The sequence below is a fragment of the Ricinus communis genome, chromosome 4 (genome assembly GCF_019578655.1).
Source record: "Ricinus communis isolate WT05 ecotype wild-type chromosome 4, ASM1957865v1, whole genome shotgun sequence".
NCBI classification, from domain to species: Eukaryota; Viridiplantae; Streptophyta; class Magnoliopsida; order Malpighiales; family Euphorbiaceae; genus Ricinus; species Ricinus communis.
The window spans coordinates 14389935-14417429 of record NC_063259.1 but is presented as its reverse complement, the minus strand read 5'-3'; the positions used below and the strand labels follow the sequence as shown (position 1 = coordinate 14417429).

Sequence of the window (27495 nt, the reverse complement as noted above, 5' to 3'; positions counted from 1 at the left end):
GAATGTTTCCAATATGCTACCATAACTTTATTTTTTATAAAAATATTAAATTAATAATTAAGAGTCAGTTTCACATTAATTTCCAATCTTAATTTTATTTTATATCATTTTCTAACTTTTAAATTTATTTTAAAAAAAAGCACGTAAATTAATATATTTTTCAAAAATATATTTAGAAAATAATAAACAGAAAATTAAAATTTATTACATTAAATTAAAAATTTAACCTATACTTTTTTTTTTGACACCGATCGCCAATTTCAAACACATTTTTAATAAAAATTGATTTTGGATTCAAAAGTTTAAGGGTGTATTAGCAAAACATCCCAAACTCGTAAGTGGGCGTTTGTCATAAGTTGAAGAGCAGAAGTTGAACTGACCGCCGACTGACGACTGACGACTGACGTTAACCCTTTAAAAAACGCCGGCTCTTCTTTGATATACTTTAGCTAATTAATCAGCTCTGTGACTCTTTTACAAATACAAGTGCCATTGTTCAGTTCTGATGAATTTTTAGTTATCAATCAAATAATCAAACTCCGGAAAGAAGAAATATGAAGGAACTTGCGGGTTTTTATTATGATGCGGAGAAGAACAGATACTTCCCTCTCAAAGGCCCAATTCCTGGTTCTTCTTCTTCTTCTTCCAAAAACAATGCTCAAAAACCATCTTCAAAGCCTACCCAGGTCAGTTTTTACTATATTTTCCCTAAATGGGCCGTCTCTATTTTTTTGATTGTGTTTTGTACTTTTGATTTCAAAAATTTGGTACTTCGATTTTTTTTTTTTTCTCAGAATTTAGTAGTTGTTATTTAGTTTATGAAATTTGTTAGACTATGGAATTGCACGCCCACCATTTAAAAGTATTCTTTTTTTTTTTGGCTTTTAGATATGTTTGCTGATGCCAGGATTCAATGTTTTATGAGAGAGTAGATATTTTTTTTTTTTTTTGGGCTTCAGTTTTTAACATAGCATTTGGGCTGAAGGATTAATATAACTATAATGATGTATTTCATTTGTTTATTGTCATTGTAGAAGTAAAAGTTTTTGCTTGTATGAGTGGTCGCACCCCAAAAGCTGGGGTGAATGAGCTGATGGTACAGTGATTGAGATTGGTGTTATATTTGAAAGAAAAGGGCAATTGAGATTGCCTTTGTGAGTTTATTGTTTTAAATAATACTTCACTTTATGTTGAAACTTCATATAAGCTCTGGCTAGCTGTAGTACTTTTGATCTATCAGTTTCTACAGATTGATTGCTGCTATTACTAATTTTTTTAATCGGACATATGATCTATATCCTGGTTGCTTGGGTGCCACACTAGTTATTTTACTAATCAACCTAGTCTGTCACATTGATTTCATGTTATCATCTTTATATAAACACATACTAGTGCTCCCATCAATTCAATATTATTTCTGTGTTTATCTCTATCTATGTTGATACAAATGGTTATATTTTCAATTTGTACTAGCCCTTTCCCCCCTGCTTTTCGTGCAGTTCATTGGTCATCTGTTATAAGAATTCTTGCTCTCATTTGGATTCATTTCCTTGCAGGGAATCAACTTTTGTGGCAGAACTAGAGTAAGAACCTCTAAGCTGCTTCAAGGTCGGGAATTGAATGGTAACATAATTGATTTCAATAAAGGGAAATGTAACTTCATGGAGGAAGTCCTAAAGAAACAAGCATCCCAACCAATGGTATGTTGATGACATACGAGCTTATAATTTTTCAATGCAATTCTTTAATTGGTTTTATTTCTCTTAGCGGCACATAATTCTCATAGTTTAATCCATAAACGACTGGATTTATAATTTTAAAGCACTGCTTCTTGTAAAGTTGGTAGTGACTGAATCTATCAACTTAATGTTTCTTCTTTTAAAGCTGGTAGTAAATAGTAATCTTTGTTTCTTAATTCAATTAAGTTTTCAGAAGGAGATAAGTCAAGGGAATGCAACTATGATTTTCCAGTATACCTCCAGAAATGTCTGCAAATTCTTAATGCCATCTTTAGTGTGGACAGGCACATTCAACTGTGTCTCAGAGTCTATTATCCCTTTGGTTAATAACCGCTGTCATTAGAAATAATATTAATTTTACCTTGCCAAGCTTGATTTAAGTCCTTGGTGGTTTCTGTTAGGTTTTTCCATGAATAATGGAGTGAACTTCTCTTTTATGTCTCTTTTTAATCAATCAGATCTTCTTGCAGGTATGGAAATATCAGGGGACTGAAAAGATGGCTGATGGTGCTTTGGACCAGATGCATATACATTTACAAACACCTGAGGGTCAAACTGAGGTTGATGTTTTAGTTACAGGGGGCACAGATGGGTCCTTAAGGTATAATTAAAGTTATAATCTAATATACTTATCTTTAACATAAAATATGGGGGGAGGGCCGGAGAGGGTACTTGAACCGGGTTCTTGATCAAGTTGAAAGTTGCATTCACCACCAGGCTAAGTCTGTAGGTGCATTTAAGGTGTCATTTGATTGTCTTCATTGATCATTGTCTTCGTCTAATGTGGGACATTATCAAAATATGGCCTTGTAGCTTGTGGTCTCTTCTCATGCTCCATATTTGGAGGTTGTGGGACAAGTGTTTATGGCCTCTTTGCCTAGTGGTGCTTGCTTCTAGGGGTGAGCAGAATTGGAGCAGACAAAATGGTTTAGTTTAAAATTTTCCGAACCAAAATAATTTTGGTTTGGTTTGGTTTTGAGCAAAATAATTTTGGTTTAACCAAATCGAACTGAAATCTTGTACTTATTTATAAAATTTTCTTAGTATATGCATATTTTAATTGATGAATTTAAAAATAAAAGAAAACATTGCCATGTAAGTAAATATGATCCTATTATTGAAACAATTACTTTAAATAACTTAGAAATAATAATAATTAATCTTTAAAAAGAATGAAATACCTAACAAACTGAATTAGTTCTATCCGTTCGGTTGGCCCCTCATTTTGGCTTGGTTCGGTTTGGAATTTAGGGAAAATTTGGATATTTGATTTTCTCAGTTTGGTTCGGCTCAGTTTTGAACCAAACGACTAAATGCTCACCCTTACTTGTGCATGTCTTCTATTGGTGTTTTCTTTTCCCTCAATAGACTAATGAATCCTCTTGCCGCCATTTCTCATCATCAGTATTCACTTCTGTTTATTTCTACGGGAACTAACTACTGCCGTGTTTTTGTTTTTTCTTATTGTCATATGCTTCATGAACGAAATTTGATGTTCCCTTCTAGTCCTGCAAATTAGTTCATGCATCATTAATTTTTTAGCTGTACCTCATTGTAGTTTTTGTATGCTTGAAAATTATATACTATTTATAAGGTGTACTTTAGCAGCACTTTCTTTTAAAGTTTGGTGCTTTTGCAGTCTTTTCGAAGTTGGAAAAAGTGGACAACAATTTCATAATGGGCTACAATTTATTCCAGATCGTGTGGGGCCTGTGATTGAAGAAACCAAAGCAGAGTGTAGCAAAACTCCTGAACGTATTTGGCGGCCTATAGGAGCTTCACTACATATGCGTTCAAATATATCTTGTATAAATCTTTCTGGAAAGCACTCTCCATATGCTGTTGGTGATGGTTTTAGCATCCAGCATGGCTTGTATCCTATTCTGATTTTAGATTTTCTTTTTGTACACTGCTCTTCTACTCTACATATAACTATTCTTTTAGTTTCCATTGTGGCGCAGTTGGAGAATTGCTATTTCCTACGTAGCTTTCTACCAGCTGTGATTTATTATTTTTTTGTTATTAAGTCCTTATAAATGTTCTTGCAATTGAACTTGTTTAGCCATATTTAATCACATGTTCTCAGAAGCAGTTCTCAAATTCTAACTGTTGTGTTGTGATTATGCAATTTGGACTGGATTCTATATAGATATGGTCTGCTTTTAAGCATTGCCTGCTGTATGCTGCTTTTAGTGGATATATCATTCACTTATGAAGGGCCTGCCTACTTTCGTTGGATTGTAGAGAATTGAGATGGTCTTTTATCAAATTCTAGTCTTTAGACAAGAAGTTTTCTTTGTAGTCCTACCACAAGATGCCCTTTTGGTTTCGCTTCTTTTGGTATCTACTTAATTCGTTAGACTTCTGTGATTTGCATATTAGAGTAATCTTAGCACTTGCTGTATGCTCTGGGTCCTTTTTACTTTTCTTACTTACCATAGTAGTACAATTTCATTAGCGATGTTACCAGAAAAAGTATTCCTGTATCTGTATTCCTTAATTTGAGCAAACAGAATAACTACTCTTGGGTCTGAGACATTTGGTGGATCTGTTTGTATTCTTAATATTCTAGAACCTTTAGATCTCTATTCAAGTACTTCTATAAGACAAGGGATGCATGTGGTTACTTCTTTCAATTGCACCATTTGGACTGCAGATTATAACCGCAATGCAAGTCAAGCGGTGATTGGCATGTACTTTTTCTTCAGTTATATCTTTTTCATTGTACTATTTTTTGTGTTGCAATCAATTATTCTGGAATTAGCACCTCTGGTCCAATTTCACCTAATAACTTTACTTAGAGGCCTGCATGGCATTAGATTTGCTTTGCTCCATTTTCTTTCAGATTTTGGTGCTGTTCCTTTTCTTTTTTTAATATATATCATTCTTGCCAACTGAATTAAGAAGTGACTGCCTTAAACCCATTTTTGAGCACTTGAACTATTAGCCTAACAGGAGATCGCTTAATTTTATTTTTTACTTCAACTTGTTAAATAACATATGTTACAAAGTGGAAGCAAATGATTGGTTCCTTCAGAAGGAACCAGCACAAAGGTCATTGAAGATAATGTCAATAATGAACATGTAACTCGTCCATCAGTTGGCTTTAATGTCTGTTATAATTTAGATAATAACATATTCATTTTCTTTTTCTGGTTGTTAGGAACCGACCTTGGAGCTGCTTTGGTCAATTTGGAAACAGGAACAGCAACATGGGTACTTAGAAGTAAGAGTGATGTTTTAGCCCAACAGCTTGATCAGTCGGTAATATTCAGATCATCATATGTCTCAACTTTATCGTATGTCTCTTTAAGGGTTGACTTTTTTTATATTTGTATCTTAATGATACGTATGAAGTTTAAATGGTACATTGTTTGTGCTTTGAGAGGACATAAGAAGTGTAATGGCATGATACATCAAGGAATAAGAGCAAATTGCCACCATGTAGTAAGCCTGTTGAGACTGTCAAACTCATGTGTTTGTGGGTAATTGATTTAACATACTCAAATGCTGGGGAGAAATTCGTAGTTTTTGAAGTTTAGTTTGGACTTGGACCTCTGAGATGCTACTAGGGCTGTTCTGTGGTCATCTTGCGGCTTACATTTCCTTTTTCATTTTACCCACTTGATAGACTAAGTACGAGCAAAGTCTTATTCTTACTCTAAAATCGGCAATAGCCACTTGCTAGTTTTTGTGGTTTTTCTAGAATTTGTGTCTTTAGGCTTTCTGGTTTATGAATCCGTTATTTTTTTTTCTTGTTATTCATTCATTCCTTAAAGGATGTGCAAGGAGTCATTTTCTTCATTGCAAATACTCTTTGGAAGACAACTGCAGCTTGCACGATTCCTATGGGATTCATTTTTAAAAGCATAAAATATTGAGATTTACTCAATCTAAATCTCTTTTCATTCTCTGGGCACCATCAGTTGATTAACTGATAAGAGTTTTGGGCCGAACACAGGGCTGCAGGGTTGATTGAGTCTTCAATGTCTGCTTCATTTAAAATTGTTCAAACCTTGAAGGACCTATAGCTTCAACTTCTCCCTTTAGTATCACATAAGATTTGACCAATAATTGCCTAGTAGAGTAACAATGGCTCCCTAGTCCTCTCTCCGTCTCTCTCTCTCTCTCTCTATATATATATATATATATATATATATATAAACAAGCATGCACACAACACCCACACCTAGAGACATGCTCGTGAATGAACTCAAACTTGTGTGTGAAGGGAGTGGCTGTGTCTGCAACTGTCCATAGTTAGAGATGAAAATGTTGTCCAACTTTGCAGGGAAATCATGCCCCATGTTGAACTTGATGGTGAGTCCCTGCACGGCCACCACTATCACCTGGCCCTTCCCCAGTCCTGTCCTGACTCTAAATATTTACTTTTACATTAAAACTTTGAGCCAAACAAATGTGCAGTTGAATGTTATTACTTTCTTTTCCCAAGTATTTGAGAATAAAATTTGGATTTTTAACATATATACATATAGTATTCAAGAATAATATAATTTTTTATAAACTCAGCGAAACATGCCCTCGTTTACTTCCTGTTCCAAAACCTTGCTCTTTACCCAGATTCTCTAAAAACATGGGAGTGAAAACAGCACAACCTTCCCTGCCGCTTCCTATTGCCATCGAACACACAATAGTGCATGAAATTCCAGTCAAATATGATATGACAATCTGGACCAGCTTTTATGGCATGATTGGTACACTTTTTGATGGCCAGATCCTGAAGGTGTTTGCCAGTGCTAATAACATAACAGTTCCCATGAAATTTGGATAAGTCGTTTTCTTTTTTTGTTCTGTTGAGCCAACTATTTGCTTTATAATTTTTTTGAAGTGATAGTGTTTTTTGTCCTTGCTACAGGGTAATGTTGTTCTGTGTGGATTAAGAAATGGAGCAATTGTGACGGTTGATGTTCGGGAAGGGTCTGCTAGAGAAATTAGACATAGAATACCTTATTCACTGCTGGGAAGATCTCGTCAAAATTCTAGTAAACAGTGGTTTAAGGTATTGCATTTCCTTTTAAGTACTAAATTGCGTAGTGATCAAATATGATGCTGATTTGAAGTTCCAAAAATTAACATATTCAAGAAAATCTTACATATATCAAGAAGTGAATGTATGCATAAGTAAATGGGCTTTGAAACCTTGAAGGACAACTAAGAATGTAATAAAACTGTAAGTGGTAAGTGACTGGGGTGGGATTAATTAGATCTTAAGTTACTTCTTTCCAAAGAAAGTAAAAAGTAGCAATTTAATGGTGCATATAATTGTTTTTAGAATTTAAATTTAGTATGATGACTTCTGAGGATCATTTCATTCTGGTATAAATCTGAGCAAAGAGTTTCAAATAGAATGCGCATGGTTTCATATTGAAAGGCACTACTGAAATGGCCGTTTCTGAGGATTATCACTGCCAAAAAAATCACATTCTCTCTCTCTCTCTCTCTCTTTGCTGATCTAATGAAGATATCTGGTTGGATATGCTCAATCTCCAAATCATTGACTAAATAGTGGAAAAAGAATATTTATGATATAATCTAAATCGTGGAATGATAAATAAACTGTGTAGGAAAGCTGGTTAACCTTTTATATTAGCTTGTGAGAAAGGAAGAACTGAAAAGTAGGAAATTCATGATCATTGGTGCATAAAACTTGCGAAGAAATGACATTCTGGGTTTTGGTCCCAATTTTAGAGATCATTCATTGATTGCTGCAGTGTTAAATAAAGCATGACAAAATAAATTTATTTCATTTCATAAGGAATTTTTTTTCATTGTATAACATCATGCATGTATACTATGCTCCCTTCCTTGAAGCCTTAATCCCCATCCGATGGTTTCATTTTGTGTTTCCATATTTCATCAAGGTGTAACTTATGCAGACTCTTTAGACTTTGCAGAGCAGAATTTAGACTTCACAGAAATTGAATTGTTTTGTAATTTAATAAAGCCGTCACGGATTTTTACTTTGTTCTTTTTTCTTCAGTGTGGTGATTTCCATTTTTTTTTTTTTTTAATGCAATATCCCTATTCATATATGATGAGTGCAACTTGACCACCTGACCACCTGTGTGGAACTGGTATTTCTGGTGGAAATATGGCAACTAACCTTAATGTGATGGTTTGCAGCTCAGTGGATACATAGATCCTTCTTGTACCTGGTATATGCCTTCATCTATATGCTGGTCAGTGGCTTTCGAAATGTCTGTTATTTTCTACTTTAAAAGTTTGCTTTTGAATCTTATAATATATTCTTGTTTTGAACTTTTAGTTTGGTATCACTGCAGTCATATGACCAGTACTTCCTATCCAGCTCCATGGATGGATCTGTAAGTTTTTTTTCTTCATTTTAGTTTTCATATGGTTCCAACAAAAGCATCCACAACGGCAGTTTTTTAAGAGACATTCATAATCACAATGTTAGACCAGTATCTATAAACATATTTGTATTCAGATCAAATCCACAATATGCCAGATTTGTAAGCCTCCACTTAATTGAGATATATACTTTCTGTTAACGGATCCATTTGACCATGTCGCCAAACTGCAAAATTCCATGTTAGCATAATTTGACTATGTGAACAATTGATGGACTTTATTAAATATAAATGATGGTTGGAAGGCTTGATTGTCTAAAATGAAGTCTAGGTATTGCATTACCTGGAATTTATGTCAGAAGTCTGAGGGCCAAACTTAGAAACTTGTCTGCTTATCAAATTTTGTATCACAATTGCTAGATGCATCATTATGTTTATTGGAGCCTAATTGTAATACATCCTCAAAGCATGCTTGCTCACAAGTGTGTGGAGTACATTCAAATAAATAAGTTCTCTACAGAGTCTGCCATTCCATCTATTTTAATGACATTTCAAGAACTTAATGTAGTGCATTAATTGCCACCTATTTTTGTTAGTTAGAATTTGGAAACTTAATAGCACTCTGATTGGAAAGGTCATTACAATCATTGTGATGCTATATAAGTGTGAGCCCGTGCCTCTGCGATGTAGTAAAGAGTGTTAGTCAAGCATTATCTTTTGGACTAACGCATGACAAGTTCATCTCTTGAATCTTTGAACTAAAGTGGGTATGTTTTAATAATTGATGTGGAGAATTGTTGATGTTAAACGAAATTAATTAAGAGTAATTGTATACCTAGTTTTATATTGCCTGGCCTACTCATTAAAAAGATGTGTTATCTAAAAATGGTCGTTAACTTATCTAGTGGTTCCTTGAGTGGGTAATGAATCTGTCTACCGTTCTGGGATCCTATGGTTAACAAATCCTCAGTGTTTTTGTTGTTTGTTGCTTATTTTTTATGATTTGGTGGTACTTCTCTCGTTCTTGTTTGTTTGCATAGGAAATTTCTTTTTCCAGGAAGGTGTAGTGAGAAGAAATGGAGGCCCAAGTCTGAAAGGGTTTAGGTCTTAAAAGTTTGGCGTTTTAAGAGATTCTTCTTGCAAGTAGTTACAATAGTTTTACGTAGAGCTAGATATTCCTTGGCATAAGGTGATTATAGAATTAGGTATGCCTACAAAAAAACTGATAGGAAGCAAAAGTTGAGTTGATATGACCAATGAAAACCTCACGACTTTGTTGATACAATCTGATGACTGTTGTTTTCAGATGACTTGTTGGAGAGGAGACATTTCACTGTCTATTGCCTTTTCTCGCTTTTGTGGTATCTCTGATCTTTACAGTATCCTGACTTATATAGCTTGAACAGGATGACTATTTCTTGAAGTTTTTATTTTTGTTTCAAGAGTTTTGGCAGTATACCTTGGTGTGTGTATGTTCTTGAAGGGATGATGAGCAGTCAAATGTCTTATTCTAGAGGCTGTACAAGGGCCAGGTATTGTAAGGAAAATACACTAGTCTCCAAACTGTGTTATGGGGGAGAGATAAGCAGTCAAATATCTTATCCCTTTGTGCCAATTCAAGTCTTTATTCATAAGCTTACAAATTAAATTCAAGTTTTGGTTTGAATTGGAGTGACAAGCCAACTATATGGGAACTGTCAAATGACTATAACAATAATAATACAAGAAAATAAGTTCCAGTAGATCTCATGGTTGATTTGATGGTATTTAATTTTGTTTTCTGAGTTCTAAATTCTGCTAATCAAATAATATGTTCGAGGAAGAAAGTGAAGCAAATTCTCCTGTAATTCCATTTCTCTACAATTGCAGATTAGGCTTTATGATCATCGCATGTCTAAGAGAGGCGCTATACAATCTTATGAAGGACATGTGAACTCCCATACTCGTTTACAGCTTGAAGTTGATCAATCTGAAAGATTTCTTATGGCAGGTTTATATCATTTCAATTTATCTTTTATTATTGTGATAGAATTCAAAGTTAAACCTTGTTTGGCATTTTCTTTAGGTGGAGAAGACTGCAAGTTTCGCCTTTGGAGCATAAAGTCAGGTGAACTGCTTTTTGAGGAAAAGTTTTCTGATGCAGTTCTCTCAACTGTGTGCTGGCAGAGACCAGAGAGTACGCCCACTATGCATCTTATCCTTACTGTTATTAAATTTGATATTAAAAAAATGAAATGGGAGTAGAAAAAGGTGGGACCAGAGCCACAGGGAGGCGGGGGGGGGGGGGGGGGGGGGGGGGGGGCTCGCACTCAGTGCCCTTGGAGGGGTTTGATGCAATTCTAAGTTGCATTTTTTTAAGGTTTTAATATTGAATTTCTCTGCAGGATGTATGAGAATACCAGATGAAAATAAAAGCCATGAAGACTGCCTATCTGGGCTGAATAATTGGGGAACCTGGTGTGGATCACAGGAGGGACTATTTTACATGCATTGATCATGATTGTCAGTTGTTCTTAAATGGCATTTGTCGGTCAGAAGAGAACAGTAAGATTGGCTTTAGACCTCTCTGCAAATACAAGAACTTTTAGGGAAATGTGCAGGCATGTCAATTTTGTTAATATATGCTGTTACGTAGTAGCAATGTATTTGTCTTGGAAGCTTATCCAACTCTTGTTTTGTTTTGTTTTGAAGTATTGGTTTAAGCCATGGTGTAATGCTTAATTGAAGTGGTGATTAATCGAATTATGCTATTAAAGGGATTTTAGATCTCTGAGCAAATCATGTCATGATGAATTTTCTGGCCTCATAATTTAAATTTTATATGCATGTTCAGGTAGAGTTTATACATTTACCATTATATGCTGAATATTTGCTGGTTTTATATTTCATACTTCATAGTCATAAGTAGTTGCATCTAAAGAAATATAATGTTTCACTAGAATCTCCTTAAGGTTCAGGACAATTAGTGTTTATGTTACTGCTGTTTAAAAGCTTGTGGTTTGTTTTTATGATATGATAGTAGCAACAGATTTTTAGTTTTCGAGCTGTAGTAGAATATTTTTCTGCACTACACTCCTTGGAGTACAAAAATTTAAAGTTTCATTACATTTCAGTCCTTGGAATTCAACAGCATACATAGTTCACTTGAACTTTGTTGACAATGGTAGTATATGCATATGTGAATGGCAAGGATGTAAGAGTAAAATTATTGCGGCGTCGGTGTGGTTTTGTTAAAAAAATTCATATTTTCTTTCCTGTTCTATGTGGGTTGGGTGAGAAGTTTCGAAGAGTGGTGAAGCAAATAACAGTTTTATTTTTAGTAGGAAGATTTTAGACAATTGCATCCTGCCCTTTGTGCTGGTGCTGATGGGTGACAAATTTGTTGGAAACTTGTGTGCTTGATTTGGTGCTAGGAAAATACTAAAGTTTCATATTCATAAAACTTCATTTGAATACTAAGAAAAACAAAATAGGATGTTTTATTGGCCGAGTTTATTAAGTAAACATGTTCATTTTTGTCTAAATAACTAACAAATTGCACGAGAATTGAAACAGTTAAATTTTACTAAAATAGTTTCATTTGCTCAAGTGGGTTGTTGGGCATAGACCTGTTCATGGGCCGGGCCTGATCGGATTTGATTTTATTTTGAACAAGCCTGAGCCCGTCTAAGCCCGAGAATTTTTTAATATCTCTCAGTCCAAGCCCGAGCCTGAATTTTTTTTAAAAAGCTCGGCTCGGCTCGACCAATTGTTAAACCTGTAAATACGGGTCGGATCTGGGCGGGTTCGGGTCGGGCTTGAGTTTAATTTTATTTAAATATATTATTAATAACAATAAAATTATAGATAAAAATAATAGGTAGTTAAGTGGCACGTAGCACTTAATTATAAGTTGAAGGTTACAAGTTTAAATGCTAAGTATGATATTTTTTTTTCCTAATTAAACTAAGCATCGGGCTGGGCCAAGCCAGACTTGGGTTTTTATGTAAATCCCAAGCCTGGCCCGAAAAGTTCGGGCTTTTTATGGGTTCGGATCGGGCCGGGCTTGTACACAAAAATTGTTATCCAAGCCCGGCCTGAAGAGTGCGGGCCTGGGCGAGCTGGGCGGGTACCCAGGCCCATGAACAGGTCTAGTTGGGCGTAATCGTAAGAAACACTTTTCACTTCATCCCTGCAGTTCTGCTTTTCAAGCTCGCCGTGCATTTATATGGTCTGGAGAGGCTTACTTGTCTTATAGTTTAGGGGTTTTATCCATTTTTATTTTTATTTTTATTTTTTTCTTTAACGAGTAATGCTACATAATCTATTTTTTTTATGTATTCCGACTCTTGCTAACCTACCCTAATGTAGTATATAATATATTTATTAAATGTGTTGAAGTTAAAGGGGTGATTTTGTTAAAGTATTATATGCCATATTAGGTGGATAAGAGTTGAAATAAATACTAAATGGTATATTTAATATATATATATATATTTTTTTAATTGGCTCGGAGTGAGCTGATTATCCCAAATTTAATGTATTCCTGACATGTCCGATCCCTCCCGAGAAGTTTTTGGGTATTGAATAGACCTCCCAAGAAGGTAATTTCCTCTTTTATAATTAACCTTGCTACATCACCTACAGTTGTAGCTAATTGTCGAGCATTTCCAAATGTGATTTCTATGATATGTATGGTTGTGCCCTTTAGTCTCTCCCGGTATGAATAAATGGTCTCTTTGAACACAGATTTCATGCCACATCTCCTCAAGGCTGAAGGCCATTTTACAGGGTAGGCACTTTCTTTTCCAAAAGAAAAAAAAACTATCTTGGGGGATGGGGGTGGGGTTTGGGGTATGGTTTAGATACTGAGCATGAATGCCATGTGTTTATTATATGTTCAACTTACCCTCCAAAAAGTGTTATTTATTCTTGGGTAATACCAAAAGTGTTTGTTTTGCTTTCTCTTATACATGCAAAAATAGAGCAATGTCACAGCTCATCACTTTTAGTAAAGAAAAGCTACAAGAAATACTTCAATCACTTTTATGTAAAGAAGACAAATCCTCATTTTTCTTTTTTTCTTTTTAGCTATTCTAAATGTTGGTATCTATTTATATATCAAACCGATAAATATTTAAATATATATTTATTAATTTTAAATGATATAATATTTATATACATGTAATTTTCTTATATGTTACAGTGGATACACCTAATATAAGTAAGAACTAGTGCTGATCTTGCAGTGAGTTTAGGAATAAGCAGGCAGGTACATAGATTTATGGTTTGAGTCATTGTTACAAAAGTTGCTTAAAGTGATTAAACTCCTGAAAATCAAAAGTGGAGACAGCATAATTCTTTGATTGCCCAAAAGCAAGCCATCTTACCAGCTCTGGTAGACTTGTGAGAACTGTTTGGAGGGGGAGATCAAAAGGATCAGAGAAGATTATGCAAAAGACAGATATTAACAAAATCTAGGAGTCTCTGCCTTGACTTAATAAACATGCTTTTAGGAAAGTTTAAACAATGGTGGAAAGTGAAGGAATATAATCTCTCTCTTTTATTTTTATTTTTATTTTTTTTAATTTCTTTTATGGAAAACTGCATACATTATATGTATCTTGTCACTTTAACATGTAGCATATATAGGATAGCTTGATTGATTAAAATCTAAGGGACATCAACTGAATGATAAAGACATAATGCATCAACTTTTCTTTTCTTTTTTTTCTCTTTTCTTTTTTTCCTCTTTTGGGCTGCTGTATAATAGTTGAATTTGATAGGAACTTCAATTGTAAATGCAAAAGCTTCTTCAGTTTGCATACCTTTTTTAAAGGCTGATTTCTCTTCAACCCCATTTCTCAGTACCCAATTGATTACTACTGAGGGTGGCCATCACCCTTTAACTTTCAAGAATTTTAATTTTTAAAAATAATTTCTTAATAATATTAGTTTTGACCCCTTAAAAGTCTTGGGTTTATATAAAAATTATATATATATATATGTTATCTTCTTTTACATAGTTCTATATATAATGAGGGAAAAGAAAAAACTAGTTTTGACCCCTTTAGGATTCAATTTCTGGCTCTGCTGGCTACAATAATTGAAATGAAACATGGTTTTTGAATCAGCCAATCTTGATGGGTAATTAGGCATTTGTAGGTGCAAGCATAAGAAATAAAGGGAAATCACTAACTTATAAGATCTTTTTTACAAATTTGATAAAATCCATTACTGAGTGCTTGAACTTTTCAGTTTTATTTTATTAAATATCTAAACTTTTATTTCTTTTGTTCAACTTATATTTTATATATTTTTCATGAGATTGTTTTTTTTTTGTTTTTTTTTTTTGGCAAACTTACCTTTATATTGGTTGTGGTAGTACAAATTTTTACTGACCAATAACAAGGTACACATCCATTCATTGTCATGAAAAAAGGAAGTAAAATAGAGGGTAAATCTCAATCTTTCTCAAAATTTGAAGTTGATATTTAAAAACATACAAACAGGAGGAAGCCAACAGAAGAAACAACTGAAAGTAGATGCTGCAGTCATAAACAAACAACTTAAGAATACAAACAAGAAGGTAAAAAAAACAAGTCTAGAAGGCAGATAAGGCCTTTTTAAAGTTTTACCACAAAAGAAAAGAGACAGTCACAGGAAGAAGAAGAAGAAGAAGAAGAAGGTAACAAGAAGTGAAGAAGGGGTGTTTTTGGAAAATACTTGAACAAGTGAAAAAGGGACCCTTCCCTGCAGCTTTGGATGCCAGGTCCGTATGACTTTACACGCAAAACAATGGTAATTTTTGGGCTTTCTTTCTTTCTTTTTTTTTTCTTTTTTTCTCTTTTTTTTTTTCATTATTGCATTTTCAGTCATCTCCTTCAACTTGTTTCCCAAAACCCACATCCATTTTTTTCTAATCATTATGTTTCTCCCCCCCTTTTTTAGTGTACATTAACAGTATAAATCACCTCTGAAATGACAACTACCTCTTTTGCTTAGCTCATAAGTTTCTTTTTTCTTTTGTATGGCAAATAAGGTGATGAAAATTTAACTCAAAATTCGAGTGTTAGATTTATGGATGTAATTGTCAAATTCTTCCGTTATCTCAAGTTAGATAATTTATTTATTTATTTTTTCCCATTTAAATCCTTTAAACCCTTATTTGTTTCTTTCTTTCAACTTGCAGAAGTTAGGGTAGCATTTTTGACATTCAAATTCTTTGGATAGCACTATCTCAAGATTTACACTAGCCTTCTACGATTGAAACATCTAAAAGAAGCAGAAAATTGAACAATTTACAACAATTCTTTTGGGTGTATTTGGATAAGCCTATTGGCTTGGGTAGCTTTCCCATTTTGTAAGTTTTCCCCTTCTAATTATTAAGAAAATAAATCTCTGATTATCAAAAGAAAATACAATGTTCAACAATTTAAAGAGTGTGAAATATGGTTGCTAGAATATTAATTTTAGCTTCTTCCAAAACCAAAAACTGATTAATTCCCACATGCATTTGTATTGATTTTGTTATATTATACAAGCAATTTGGAAGGAACTTGGACAATGCCATATGAAAGAATTAAGCTTAATTCTAATTAGATGCCAATTAACACAAGCAGCTTAATCAAGAACAAAATAAAACATGGTGAATAAGGATAATTTACAAGAATTATTAAAAGAAGCAGATAAAGAAGGAAATGTGGCATAATAATGACCATATTCAACATCAAGAAAAGACATTCTCCAAGATATCATTATCATATACATCCTCATGGTTAAATGATTGGAAGGATAGGTTCTGTTTGGAAAAGAAACAATAATAATAAGAATGAACTGTAGTGATCTCATCCCACATTGCTATAACAGTAATAACAACACCAAGACCTCTCTCTCTCTATATATATATATATGTAAATAAATAGCTAATTATCTGTATACATATTTATAGCCCCCAAATTAAGAAGAAAAAAAGAAGAAGAAAAAAGAAACACAAACCAAAAACATGGATAAGGAGGGTGACCTGGGTATGGGATTTTTGTTTTCACCTATTAGAAATAGGATTTGGACCACTGGGTACTTCATGTGCACCTGCATTGAAGATCCTTTCTTGCCATGGCAGTGGAGATCTATGACCTCTAAACCTTCCTCTATATTGAGGAGGAACATAGAAATGTTTATCCTTTTTAGCCTTTGAAATGGCGTTTACATTGGGTGCACCAAATCTTCTTGTGGAAAACTGCATGCTGTTTCTTCCATCTCTGCTAGTGGCAGCAAGTGAGAGTGTTTCTTCCATCTCTCTGGTACCCATGGCAGTGTGAACAGTGAATAACAGAAAGAAGAAGAAGAAGAAGAAGAAGAAGAAGATGGTGAAAGAAGTGATATGAGGAGATGTTACACTACCACTACTGCTGCTGCTGCTGCTGTTACTACAACTACTACTAGCCATGCAAAAATTAAGAATGAAGCATCCAAATAAGAAAATCCTCCTTTAACATGTATTGTATATATATATAAATGTATAGGCGCCAAGTGAAGGAACAAGCATGGAGAATATATTTTCTCTTTTCTTTTTCTGAAGATGTAACAAAGGAAAGGAATAGGCTGTGGTTATATTGAAGATACCTTGTAGGGTATATGTTATGAGAATAAGAATTCAAATGAGAGAGAGAGAGAGAGAGAACAGAAAAAGAAAAGAAAAGAAAGAAAGATAAAAAAGGAAAGCAAATGGTGGTTGCATAGTGCTTTAGGAATATATATGTGAGTGAGATATATATGTGGATGGCTTTATCAAATGTCCTAATCTTATGGCGGTGAAAATATACAAAGTTATGTATATAAATTAACAACGTGTTCTGTTCTACATCTGGAAGACACACACAGGTTTTTCTTATATTTTTTTACCATTGGAACAATGAGAGAGCCTTGGCTACCAATCAAAGTTATAGTCTCATTGGGAACAGAGACTGGTGCATGAGAGGGATACATCTTGCCACCACCATGGCTCAGCCGAGGTGCGGAGCTTGGAATTCCTTCTTGGAGCCAAACACAATGAATTCTTTCCCGGATAATTCTTATATACAGCAATGAATACAAAAGTGACAGGTATTTTATATTTTAGATTTGACATATATTTAATTATTTAAATTAATGAATATACATTAATCATCTATCAGTGTAGTATGTAGATAAAGAATTAATCATCTATCAGCGTAGTAGATAGAAAAAGCTAAAAAGGTAATTAGTTTTCTTAGCATGCTCTTAAAGGAAGATTCTCAAGCATAAAATTATTTCATGTATAATAAACTATTATTATTTGATTAAATATTAATTATAGAGAAAATAAAGAGCATTTTATTTCAATTTAATAAAGTAAAACAAAAGACAAAAACTTAATTACCATATTAAATCTAACTTTTCACGTTTTTAACAAAAATATCTAATTATTTCAATAATTAAAAAATCAAACTATTGCTTTTAGTTTCTTAATAAATATATTATCTGGCGAGATTATTTGAATTTTTACGACATGGCACATATTGACTAAATTTGAGTCAGCAAATTGGTTACCAATTCTCTAATTTGAACGAACCCGATTGCTCCATGATCTGAATTACTCTCCTCAAACAACACATTCAATCCCAAACCCAGATCCTAATTTTTCATCAATTCTTTTTAAATTCATCATTTATTTCTTATTCTAACTTCAAACATGCAAATAATTTTGAATCGTGTCCACTGTCCTATCAATTACTCTACTTTACACCCCCTTTCATGGCAATACCTAAACTCCATCGCTGCTAAAACCCCTTCTTGAGTTCCTTAATTCTATGCCCCCGCCTAATTATGTTGCAGGTTTAGGTCATGGATAAGGATAAGGGGTAATTGCAAAAAAAACTACCTTGTAGTTTTACTCATTTACAAAAATAGATTTATGATTTATTTTGTGACAAAATACTACTCTATAGTTTACTCCGTTCGTAAATTACTGTCAAACATGCTAATGTTGTTTATTAGTTTTAATGTGGTTTCGTATTTTGCAATTACGTATCTTATGGTTTTTTTTTATAACACTTTATACCTTGTGTATTACTTTTTTATACTTTAATACTAAATTAAATTAATATGATAAATATTTTACAAGGTATTTTTCAAATTAATTAAAGACAATTTTAATACAGCTAACTAATTGTTTGGGCTTGAAATAAATTATAAAAACATATATTTATATAATTTACAGTTAAATTAAAAGATAATTTTTGAATATATTTTAAGTATATTTGTTAATTTTCAGATATATAACTATGTAATATTATTATAAAAGTATTTATTATTGATGGTTTATGTTATAGATACTAATTCTATAAGTTGATTGAGATATGTAAGAGACAAATGAAATAAAATATAGAGTATGAAAATATTAATAAGAACAACCACAAGGTATGAAATTGTAAGAATATGAAACTGCATCAGAGCTAATAAAGGGCGCTAAATGTTTGGTACTAATTTATTAAATCACACGGTAGTTCTTTTTTTCTTTTTATCCCTAAGGATAATTACAAGATTATGGGTTTGGCTAGAGCTGCTTCTGACTTTCCTGATCGTTCTGCAGTTGCTATTGGAGCAGCTAATGGTGCCACCGCGACGGGGATGGCTCGTGGTTGGTGGAAAGGTGGTGAGTTTGACAGAAATGAGAAGGATTATATGAGAATAAAAAATTTGAAGTATGATGAGGACGACAAACAAGCTGATGCGTTTTGGAAAGCAGTTGATGAGGGAATGGAATCGAAGAAAGAAATGTAATCGACACCGCCGCCGTTATCTCTGCCACATTTAGTTAGAAAATGAAATAATCTCCGCTCGACACTACAAATATAGCTACTCAATAAAATTAAATAATTAGAACTAACTATAATTTATTATGTAACTATTGAGAAATATAAATATCAAATATAATATTTATAATTAGGATAGAACCCGTAATTCTAAAATAAGAAATTATTAGCTTATTAAATTTTTATTACTAGTCCTGTTAAAAGGAGAAATATAAATAATATATAAGGTTAGTAATAAATTATCCAATTATATCGTGAGATACTTTGAATCTCTCTCATTTTCATGTTGTTGGTTATGATCTATCTTGTTTTATGATTTTTACTGTTAAATCCCAATGAAATGGTTGAATTTTATCAAAAAAATAATTTAAATTTTATGTAGTAAATGGTTGTTTATTGAATAATAAAATCTCAATTATTAAATTTGAATTTAATGGTTAAGATTATAACGTGTTATCTATAACACCAAAGGATCTTAATCATAAAATTTCACCTTATTTTATATTAAAAGAAATAATTGATTGATTGCATTGGGAGGTTTAATATGGCTTAATTTTCAAAAATTTAAATTGAATATCTCTTATTAGTAATTAAAAAAATAAATAAATAATTGATTATATTATTGTGATGGCATTAGAATGTGAAACATTATAAATTAAGAAATTAAGAGATCTAAAGGATCTATAAATCGGAATATTATTAAATTATTAAACCAAAAACAAATGAACTAAAAAATGATTTTCATATATCAGAACAACTTTGAAGTGGCAGCAGATTGTTGAACAAACATCCTCACTTTTATGAATTACCAAGTAAAAGAATAAAGGGGAAAAGAAATCACCAAGACATTGGAAAATCATACAACAAAATGGACCCAATTAATATAACCATTAGATCAAACAAAAATCTGAAGCTAGTAATGATCAGAGTTAACAGAGCTGCAAACAGTTCGAATTTCGCCATCATCTAGAAGAGAAGGGACAAGAATGTTGCCAAGCTTTGCCATGGAAACACCAAACTGGTGATAGAAAACTTGAGGTGCAGAAGCAAATGTATTAACAAGAGGGGCAGTTCTTGGATCAGAGAAGAGTAATTGATCTGAAGATAAGAGTCCCATATTCTTCTGAAGATTCTTATAGTACTCGTTATCAAAGGTGGTTGGAGTTGTACCATCTAGATCAACATACTCAGATGCCCATCTGCATTTCCTTGTCAAAAAGTTCAAATATTGAGTATCAAGTGATGGGTCTGGTTTGCCTGTTCCTTCAAAGTTGTAGAGCCTTTGTTGAATTGAACCACATGTGGCCCTGCCAATTGTATGTGCACCTGAAAAGGAGACCATTAAGAATAAGTAATTCATCTGATATATCTAATAATCTTTTAGCTTGGTTTGCATATTCCATATATACTGATAGGTGAGGTAGTGGGTTCACCTGAAAGAACGACCAAATCCAGGATATTGAGGCCATTAGATTGGTAGAATTCAATGAGACTGGTAATGTTTTCAAGTCCCATTGGCACTAATTCAACTTCCTTGTCAACAGAAAGTTTGCCATCTTTCCTTCCATAGGGCACCGCCCAGTACGGACCACCAAGAAGAACAGTAGCATCTCTGGAGGCTGCTGTAAGAATGTCAGCACAAGAGACTGTTTCTGGGCATTCTTTCTCGATCTCTGCTTTTATGTCATCAATCACTTCAAACCCTCTAAGGCTCTTGCTCTCTTCTGCTCTTCTCTCACTTCCCTCATGGTCCAAAAGAATGGAAGCGTCGCAGCCCTATACATCAATAAATGGAGTTAACACTGAAAATCCATGCCAATGATCCGTGTTGGGTTTCTTTTGTTAATAATAAAGAAAGGCAAAAAGAACATAAAAATCTCTGGGTATCTTACCCTGACAGCACAATCATGGAAGTGCAACCTGAGGAGACTAGCAGCAAGGCTATAGTCTTTCTTAAACCATTCATTAACTTTTCTGTTAATGATGGATTCAGCTTGTGGACAGCTTTGATGATAGTGAACAAAAGATAGCAAATCATCCGCTGAAGGCAAGTTATCAAGCAAAGTGGGAATGGTGAGGGAAGGTCTGTCCTTTTCCTTACTGTAATTTCCATCATATTCTTCTTCTTTTTGTGCAGAATAGTTTCCTGGCTTATCTTCTTTTTGTTCTGAATAATTTTCGGGCTGCTCTTCTTCTTTTTGTTCAGGATAATTTCCTGTCTGATATTGTTTCTGTTCTGAATAATTTTTGAGTTGCTCCGCTTCTTTTTGTTCAGAATAGTTTCCTGGCTGATCTTCTTTTTGTTTTGAGTAATTTTCGGGCTGCTCTTCTTCTTTCTGTTCAGGATAATTTCCTGGCTGATCGTCTTTTTGTTCCGAGTAATTTTCAGACTGCTCTTCTTCTTTTTGTTTAGAATAATTTCCAGGGTGCTCTCCTTTTTGCTCAGAATAATTTCCAGACTGATCTTTTTTATCTGAATCAGTTCCAAGGTGCACCTTGTTTTTCTTTGAATAATTTTCAGGGCGCTCTTCGTTTTGCTCAGAATAATTTCCAGGCAGCTCTTGTTTTTGCTCAGAATAATTTCCAGTCTGCTCTTCTTTCTGCTCAGAGTAATTCTCAGGCTGCTTTTCTCCTTGTTCCGTATAATTTCCAGGATACTCTTCCTTTTGTGAAGAAGTTTCAGGATAATACTGTGAAGCTGAAATTAATTGAAAAGCTAAGAGGAGAAGAAACAAAGAAACGAGGGAATTCATGGCGTTAGTTGAGCAAGCTGAAAAGAGACACAGAAATTCAGAGTGGATTAACAGGAGTATGTTCGAGCATTGATTTATATGGGAAATGGACAGAGCTGTATACTGAGAGAAACATGTTTTATTTGATTAATTAGGTAGAGAACTACGTGAGACGCATTCCCTTCAAAAATTGGATGACATGCCAGCATGTAGATTTTAGAATTTTGAATATGGTTTTTTTATTGGTGTATCAGTGAAATGAAAATGATAATGATTGACTTCCATTATAATTTCTTTGCTTATTTCTTCTCTTATTTTAATTAAGGTTGTAATCCAACCTAAAAACGCACATTATTTATCACTGATATAATTATTTAAAAAAAATTTAAGATGCGATATGTGTTCGATATTAATATTTTAACTAATTAAAATATAAATATTTTTTAAAATTTAACCAAATCAAACTAAATTTAGCTAGTTTAGATTTTAATTGTTTATTATTAAGCCGAGTCTTTTTTATGGCTGACGGGTTTACACGTGTTTATTAAGCCTAAACCAACTTAATAAATATAAATTATAGATTAAAATTTTATTAATTTATTATAAATTAAATATTAATTTCAAAAATTATAATATATTTACATAAAAAAATTATAATTTTATTTTAATAAGTTTAAAAAGATATTTATTCATTATAATATAGTAAAAATTTTGAAATATATATTAATTACTAAATTGTTAATAATATATGTTACGAACTATCTCATGAGTCAGTTCACTCGTTTAATAAGTCAAAGTTTTGTCTTGAACTTTTCATTTATTAAAAATTCTCTTTAAATGAGTTCGAATAAAATTTCTACGAGTCTAGCTTCGAATTGATAAATTATTAGATAGATTTAATTTATTACAAATTTATAAATAAATTAATTTAAATATTGACATATAGTATTATTTATTATGTATTACATTTGTATTGGTTAATTTATTTATTACAATTAATCATTCATAATTAAAAATTAATTAATATAAATACAATAACTAATAGATAATATCATATATTACTATATAATTATTTTTATTTACAGACAATGTGATAACGTGAATCTGTCTAAAATTTTATTGTTACGGTTATCATTTTAATATATATATTAAAAAAAAAAAAAAGAAAAAAACTTTCTCTTTACAGAATGGGAAAGTAATAGATAGATCACTTTATTCTGAGCAAAGTCTGCAACTGCAATCCTATAATAACCCAATTGAGAACCCTTTAATGGTATCTGCCACTGCAATTCCATTATGACCCAGTTGACCCAGCTTCCTATGCATCTCAGTTATGAAGTAGATTAATACAATTGGGTCCACTGGATTGAGGCCCATAGTGCTATTGGGTTCTTTTTTTTTTCCATTCTTGTCTGATTTTGGATTAATTATAAATCTCTTATTCATTGAAAAATAAAAAATACAACTTAATCAATAATAAAATAAAGATCACTATAATTAATAAATATAAATTTTTTTACTTAAATATAAAATTTTATATTTATATTATTCAATCGTATTAATATCGTCTTTGTAATTTATAATTCAGGATGGTTATTTTAAGTTACAAATCGATTCTTTAATCCTTAAATGAATATGGTTACAAAAATATTGATAAAGAAATATTTTACTATCAATATTATTGTTCCATAGAATTTCATAAATGCATCCATAAAAAAAATTCCATAAAAGTTATAATAAAAAAGGATATTAGATTTTTACAGATTTTTCTGAATTTGGATCTAACTTTTGACTTCACAAATAGATATTAGATAAAAGAAAAGTTCGGCTAATTAGCACTGAATATTTTGATCTTACTGATTATGGCATTCTCATAAACTTTTAGATTTAAATGTTGATTATTTTAATAAAATAAAATGAAGAGATAATCCCATAAGAAAATCCTGGAAATTTGGGCAAAAATATCTTCAAAATGATTATTTTAATTAGCCAAATATTGGCATCCCGAGGTGCTGACAAGTCCCATAATGTTTCCCCAAACCAACCACCATTGCTGTAAGTGGTAAGCTTCCCTGCTGAAAATTTCTACAGAAAAGAAAGCTTGCAAAAGTACAACTCATGGATGCCCCCTGGAAGCTCATATGGTCACATTTTCCAGATTTGCAACTCAACTTGGCAGCCTAATTACATGTGAACTTTGGATTATATCCAAGCAGACAAATCGTCACATTCCACCTCTAGGAAAGCTGCTACTTAGCTCCTGACTGTATGTTGAAATTATGTGTATATATATATATATATATTTTGGTCTACAATTCTGATTAATTGAACATGTGATAGTAGTGTCAGAGATATTATAATTACTATAATAGATTTATATCATAGATTTATAGTCCCATCTAAGTTTTAATAGTTTTCTGATGTGGCATCACAATCTTTAGGGTCAAAAGTTTAGAACTAAAATTCCTTTTTAATCCCAATTTGTATTTGTTAGGAATAATCATAATGAACTCAAGCTTTTAGCCTATTATGCATATCATGGTTCTCTGTGTGTGCTAAATCACATTCCCTTTCATACATTCAATGCCTATTTTCACATTGGAAGTACCATTGCAACAAGGGATGGTTTCAAACTGTATTTTTTTTTTTATTTTTTATTAATCGAGTTTGAATTTAAAAACTGATAGTTGAGCTACAGATAATAATTCCATTCAATCAATCAAACTGTATTGATTTTGTGGCCATTTTTGTATAATTTGCAATTTGGCACTCAGAGTCTACACAGCATTTCACACTAGGGTTTGACAAATTCGGATATTGACTGCTACATTGAATTAAGATCTACCATTTCTTTTTCAGGACAGCGACCTTGTAAACTTGGGCCATGCATGGCCATGACAGGATCATATCATATGGCAAATAAAACAAATAATAAAAGTGGTGTTCCTAGTTTGAAAATCTTCTGCCTTTCTATGATGTAATGGGGTCAATCTTTTTTGTCTATAATATTTGTTTAATCAACAAGATAACGAAAGATATTCATTATGAACAAGATATAAAAGAAAATAGTTCAGTCCTGCATCATCTTTATCAATCAAAGGATCATAAGATGATGTTTACCAAAATAGTTTGAATTCTATGTGCCCTTTTTTTCTTTTTTCTTTCTCTTTAACTAAAACATAATTGTGAATATGATATTGTTCAAATACATCGTTTTACTTCTGTTCTCTGCTCAAATAGCATTCTTGATCTTTTATTAAATTTTTGTCTTAGATTTTCAATACCCTTGTGTTTTAAATTATTATGTAATTATTGTTTTTAGCTTCCGCTCATTCATTTATATTTTTTATTTATGCTATATGTATACACCGTAACGAATAAAGAAATAACACGACTATTTTACATTTTAACATTGAATAATTGTACATACTTAATTATTTAAAATTAATAAAATATATATTAATTCTTTTTTTCAATTTAGTATATAAACGAGAATATAAACTTAGAGTAGACAAAAGTTTTTCGTACAATAAATTGTCTTTATCATAATAATCACAGTTTGCAAGAAAATAGAAGGGATAGTGTCAACAATAAAAATGAAATAAGATGAGAAAGATTACACAGATGGTTTAATGGTAAAAGATTAGAGAAGATCTGAAAAAGAATTAGAGAGAGAAGATATAAATATATGGCGTAAAAGACATTAAGAATATGAAGATTTATATGGTTATTTTGTTTAAAAATAAAGTAACCAATTGTTATTTTGAAGGAGTAATAGAAAATTGTCATATCATTCGTTTATTTAAATATTAAAAATATTATAATTTTATTAATATGTAATTAGATTTTCAATATCTTTGTATTTTAGATTATTACATATTAATTTATATTTCCTTACACTAAATGTATACATAGTAACATATAGAAAAATAATACGATCCTTTCACACTTTAACATTGAATGATTATTCATATTTAATTATTTAAAATTAATAAAATATATCAACTCTCTTTCAATTTCGCATATAAGTAGAAACATATTGATATGTGTCAGAATTAGCTCATTGATTATAGACTAAATTCGTTAATTATTGGCCTTGATTATAGGCTGATTATAGTTTCCTTTATATGTTGAATTGCTTCCTAATTTAGCTTCTGATTAGGAATATGTAAATGTGTATATTTTTTCTCTTCTTTAGAGATAGAATATGATAATATATTATTTATAAAATTTATTCATGGAACACATTTCCACTTTATTTCTTTTACGAACCAAACCAACCCTAAAACAGCTTCACAATCTTGATTAATAACGTGAGGAGCCCGTCTACTAATGGGCATTATTTACACTTTTTAATAATTTTGTGCAGCTATTTTTAAATTTAAATGCTTCTTGATAACAATTGTCGTAATCTTATAATAAAAAAATGACGTAATAATTCAATTATACTTACTAAAAAAATTATAAATCAATATAAAATTGTTTTAGATTCAATAATATAATAATTAAAGCTTTACATATATAAATATTTTTCACATATCTTGCACTAAAATGCATTAAATTTGTTTATTAATTTACAGATTTTTGTTTATCTTATAATAAGTATTGTAAAATTATTAAAAATATTAAAAATTAGAATTTAATCTATAATTAAAACTCACTTATAAATCGTGTGAGCAATTACCAAAGGAAACAAGCTATTACACAAAACTGCATATAATGTATATAGATTTTCAACATTGCATCTTCTCTTGTCGCATTCTCTTGGACAAAGCTTCAAAGAATTTATTCATTTTGATATCTACACATTATTTTAATCATTTGCTTGCCACATATGATATCATTCTGGTACGTCCATATATATATATATATATATTGCATTCTTTCATTATATTACTTTCTCTAAAGAGTTTCGGTTGTACCTTATTTCTTGCTTACTTCCATAATATATTTTTTCATATATATATATATATATATATATATATATATATATATATATATATATATATATATATATATATATATATGTTTATATATATATATATTACATATTTATTACACTATATAGACATAGAACATGTAAAAACACGTAAATAATTTGATCAACCTAGCAATATATATGCGTTTTTTTATTCACAATAAGCTATACATATTTGTTAACTGTTATATTATTATTATTATTATTATTATTATTATGTTATCAGGGGCAATAAGAGAAAGAACCATTCAATATTAAACTTTAACTTATAAGAAAAATATTTAATGCTCAACACTTTTGGACCGATGTTAACAGGAACAACCTTTTATCATTTTGATGATGGATGGATGATCACAGGCTGTATCATGTCTATGATTCTAAGCACCAACTCCTTTCACATATAACCATCAAAACATACATTACTTTTAGCATAAAAATAAATGAATTAAATATTTTAACACATACTCATAATATTGATATGGATGCAGAGAACAAAATCCAAGCTAACTAATATGAGAAAAATTTACAATCCAACGAACAATATAAATTACTCTTCAAAAGTTTGGAACCAGCTTTCTACTGCTTAACCTTTTAGATTGAAATTGTTTGACAATAAGGATGGTCGACCATTGTTGGCAGCAAAGCAGAATAATCATCTGTATTATAATATATTTGGGTTATGTCACTTCTGCAAGAATTATATATAAAAAGAAACCATTTTGTACTGGAAGAGATAATACACAGTTGTTCCTTTTTGGAAGAATACATAATCAGGAGCTGTTTACCAAATAAATCACAATTAACAATGCAAGTAATCACCTTTTCAAGTTCATGGATCTCAGCAAACTTCTTCATGAATTATTGATCGACACAGATGAGTGCCTATCCGTATAGATTAGA

General features: G+C 31.8%; 2 protein-coding genes across 5 annotated transcripts; one reads left to right on the top strand and one right to left on the bottom strand.

The window, feature by feature from the left end:
• The first annotated feature begins 315 nt into the window (after window positions 1-315).
• On the top strand, window positions 316-10835 carry LOC8268045 (DDB1- and CUL4-associated factor 4). 4 transcript variants are annotated; one of them, XM_048373294.1, is made up of 12 exons: window positions 318-686; window positions 1557-1700; window positions 2210-2340; window positions 3379-3612; window positions 4253-4446; window positions 4903-5003; window positions 6616-6759; window positions 7884-7915; window positions 8026-8083; window positions 9941-10061; window positions 10137-10247; window positions 10456-10835. In XM_048373294.1, the coding sequence occupies exons 1-12, from the start codon at window positions 555-557 to the stop codon at window positions 10563-10565; spliced, it is 1512 nt and encodes a 503-aa protein (XP_048229251.1). In that variant the 5' UTR covers window positions 318-554; the 3' UTR covers window positions 10566-10835. The 4 variants fall into 4 exon arrangements, 3 of the variants coding, with proteins under 3 accessions (XP_048229251.1, XP_015581441.2, XP_015581442.2); XM_015725955.3 differs by having other exon boundaries at window positions 319-686; window positions 7884-7939; XM_015725956.3 differs by having other exon boundaries at window positions 320-686; window positions 4253-4428; window positions 7884-7939.
• Window positions 10836-19634: 8799 nt separating this feature from the next.
• Window positions 19635-21684, bottom strand: LOC107262128 (peroxidase 7). The gene is made up of 3 exons (XM_015725960.3): window positions 20778-21684; window positions 20319-20661; window positions 19635-20211 (listed from the first exon to the last, which is right to left on the bottom strand). Exons 1-3 carry the CDS (start codon window positions 21636-21638, stop codon window positions 19799-19801), a joined length of 1617 nt encoding a protein of 538 aa, XP_015581446.2. The 5' UTR covers window positions 21639-21684; the 3' UTR covers window positions 19635-19798.
• Window positions 21685-27495: the final 5811 nt, after the last annotated feature.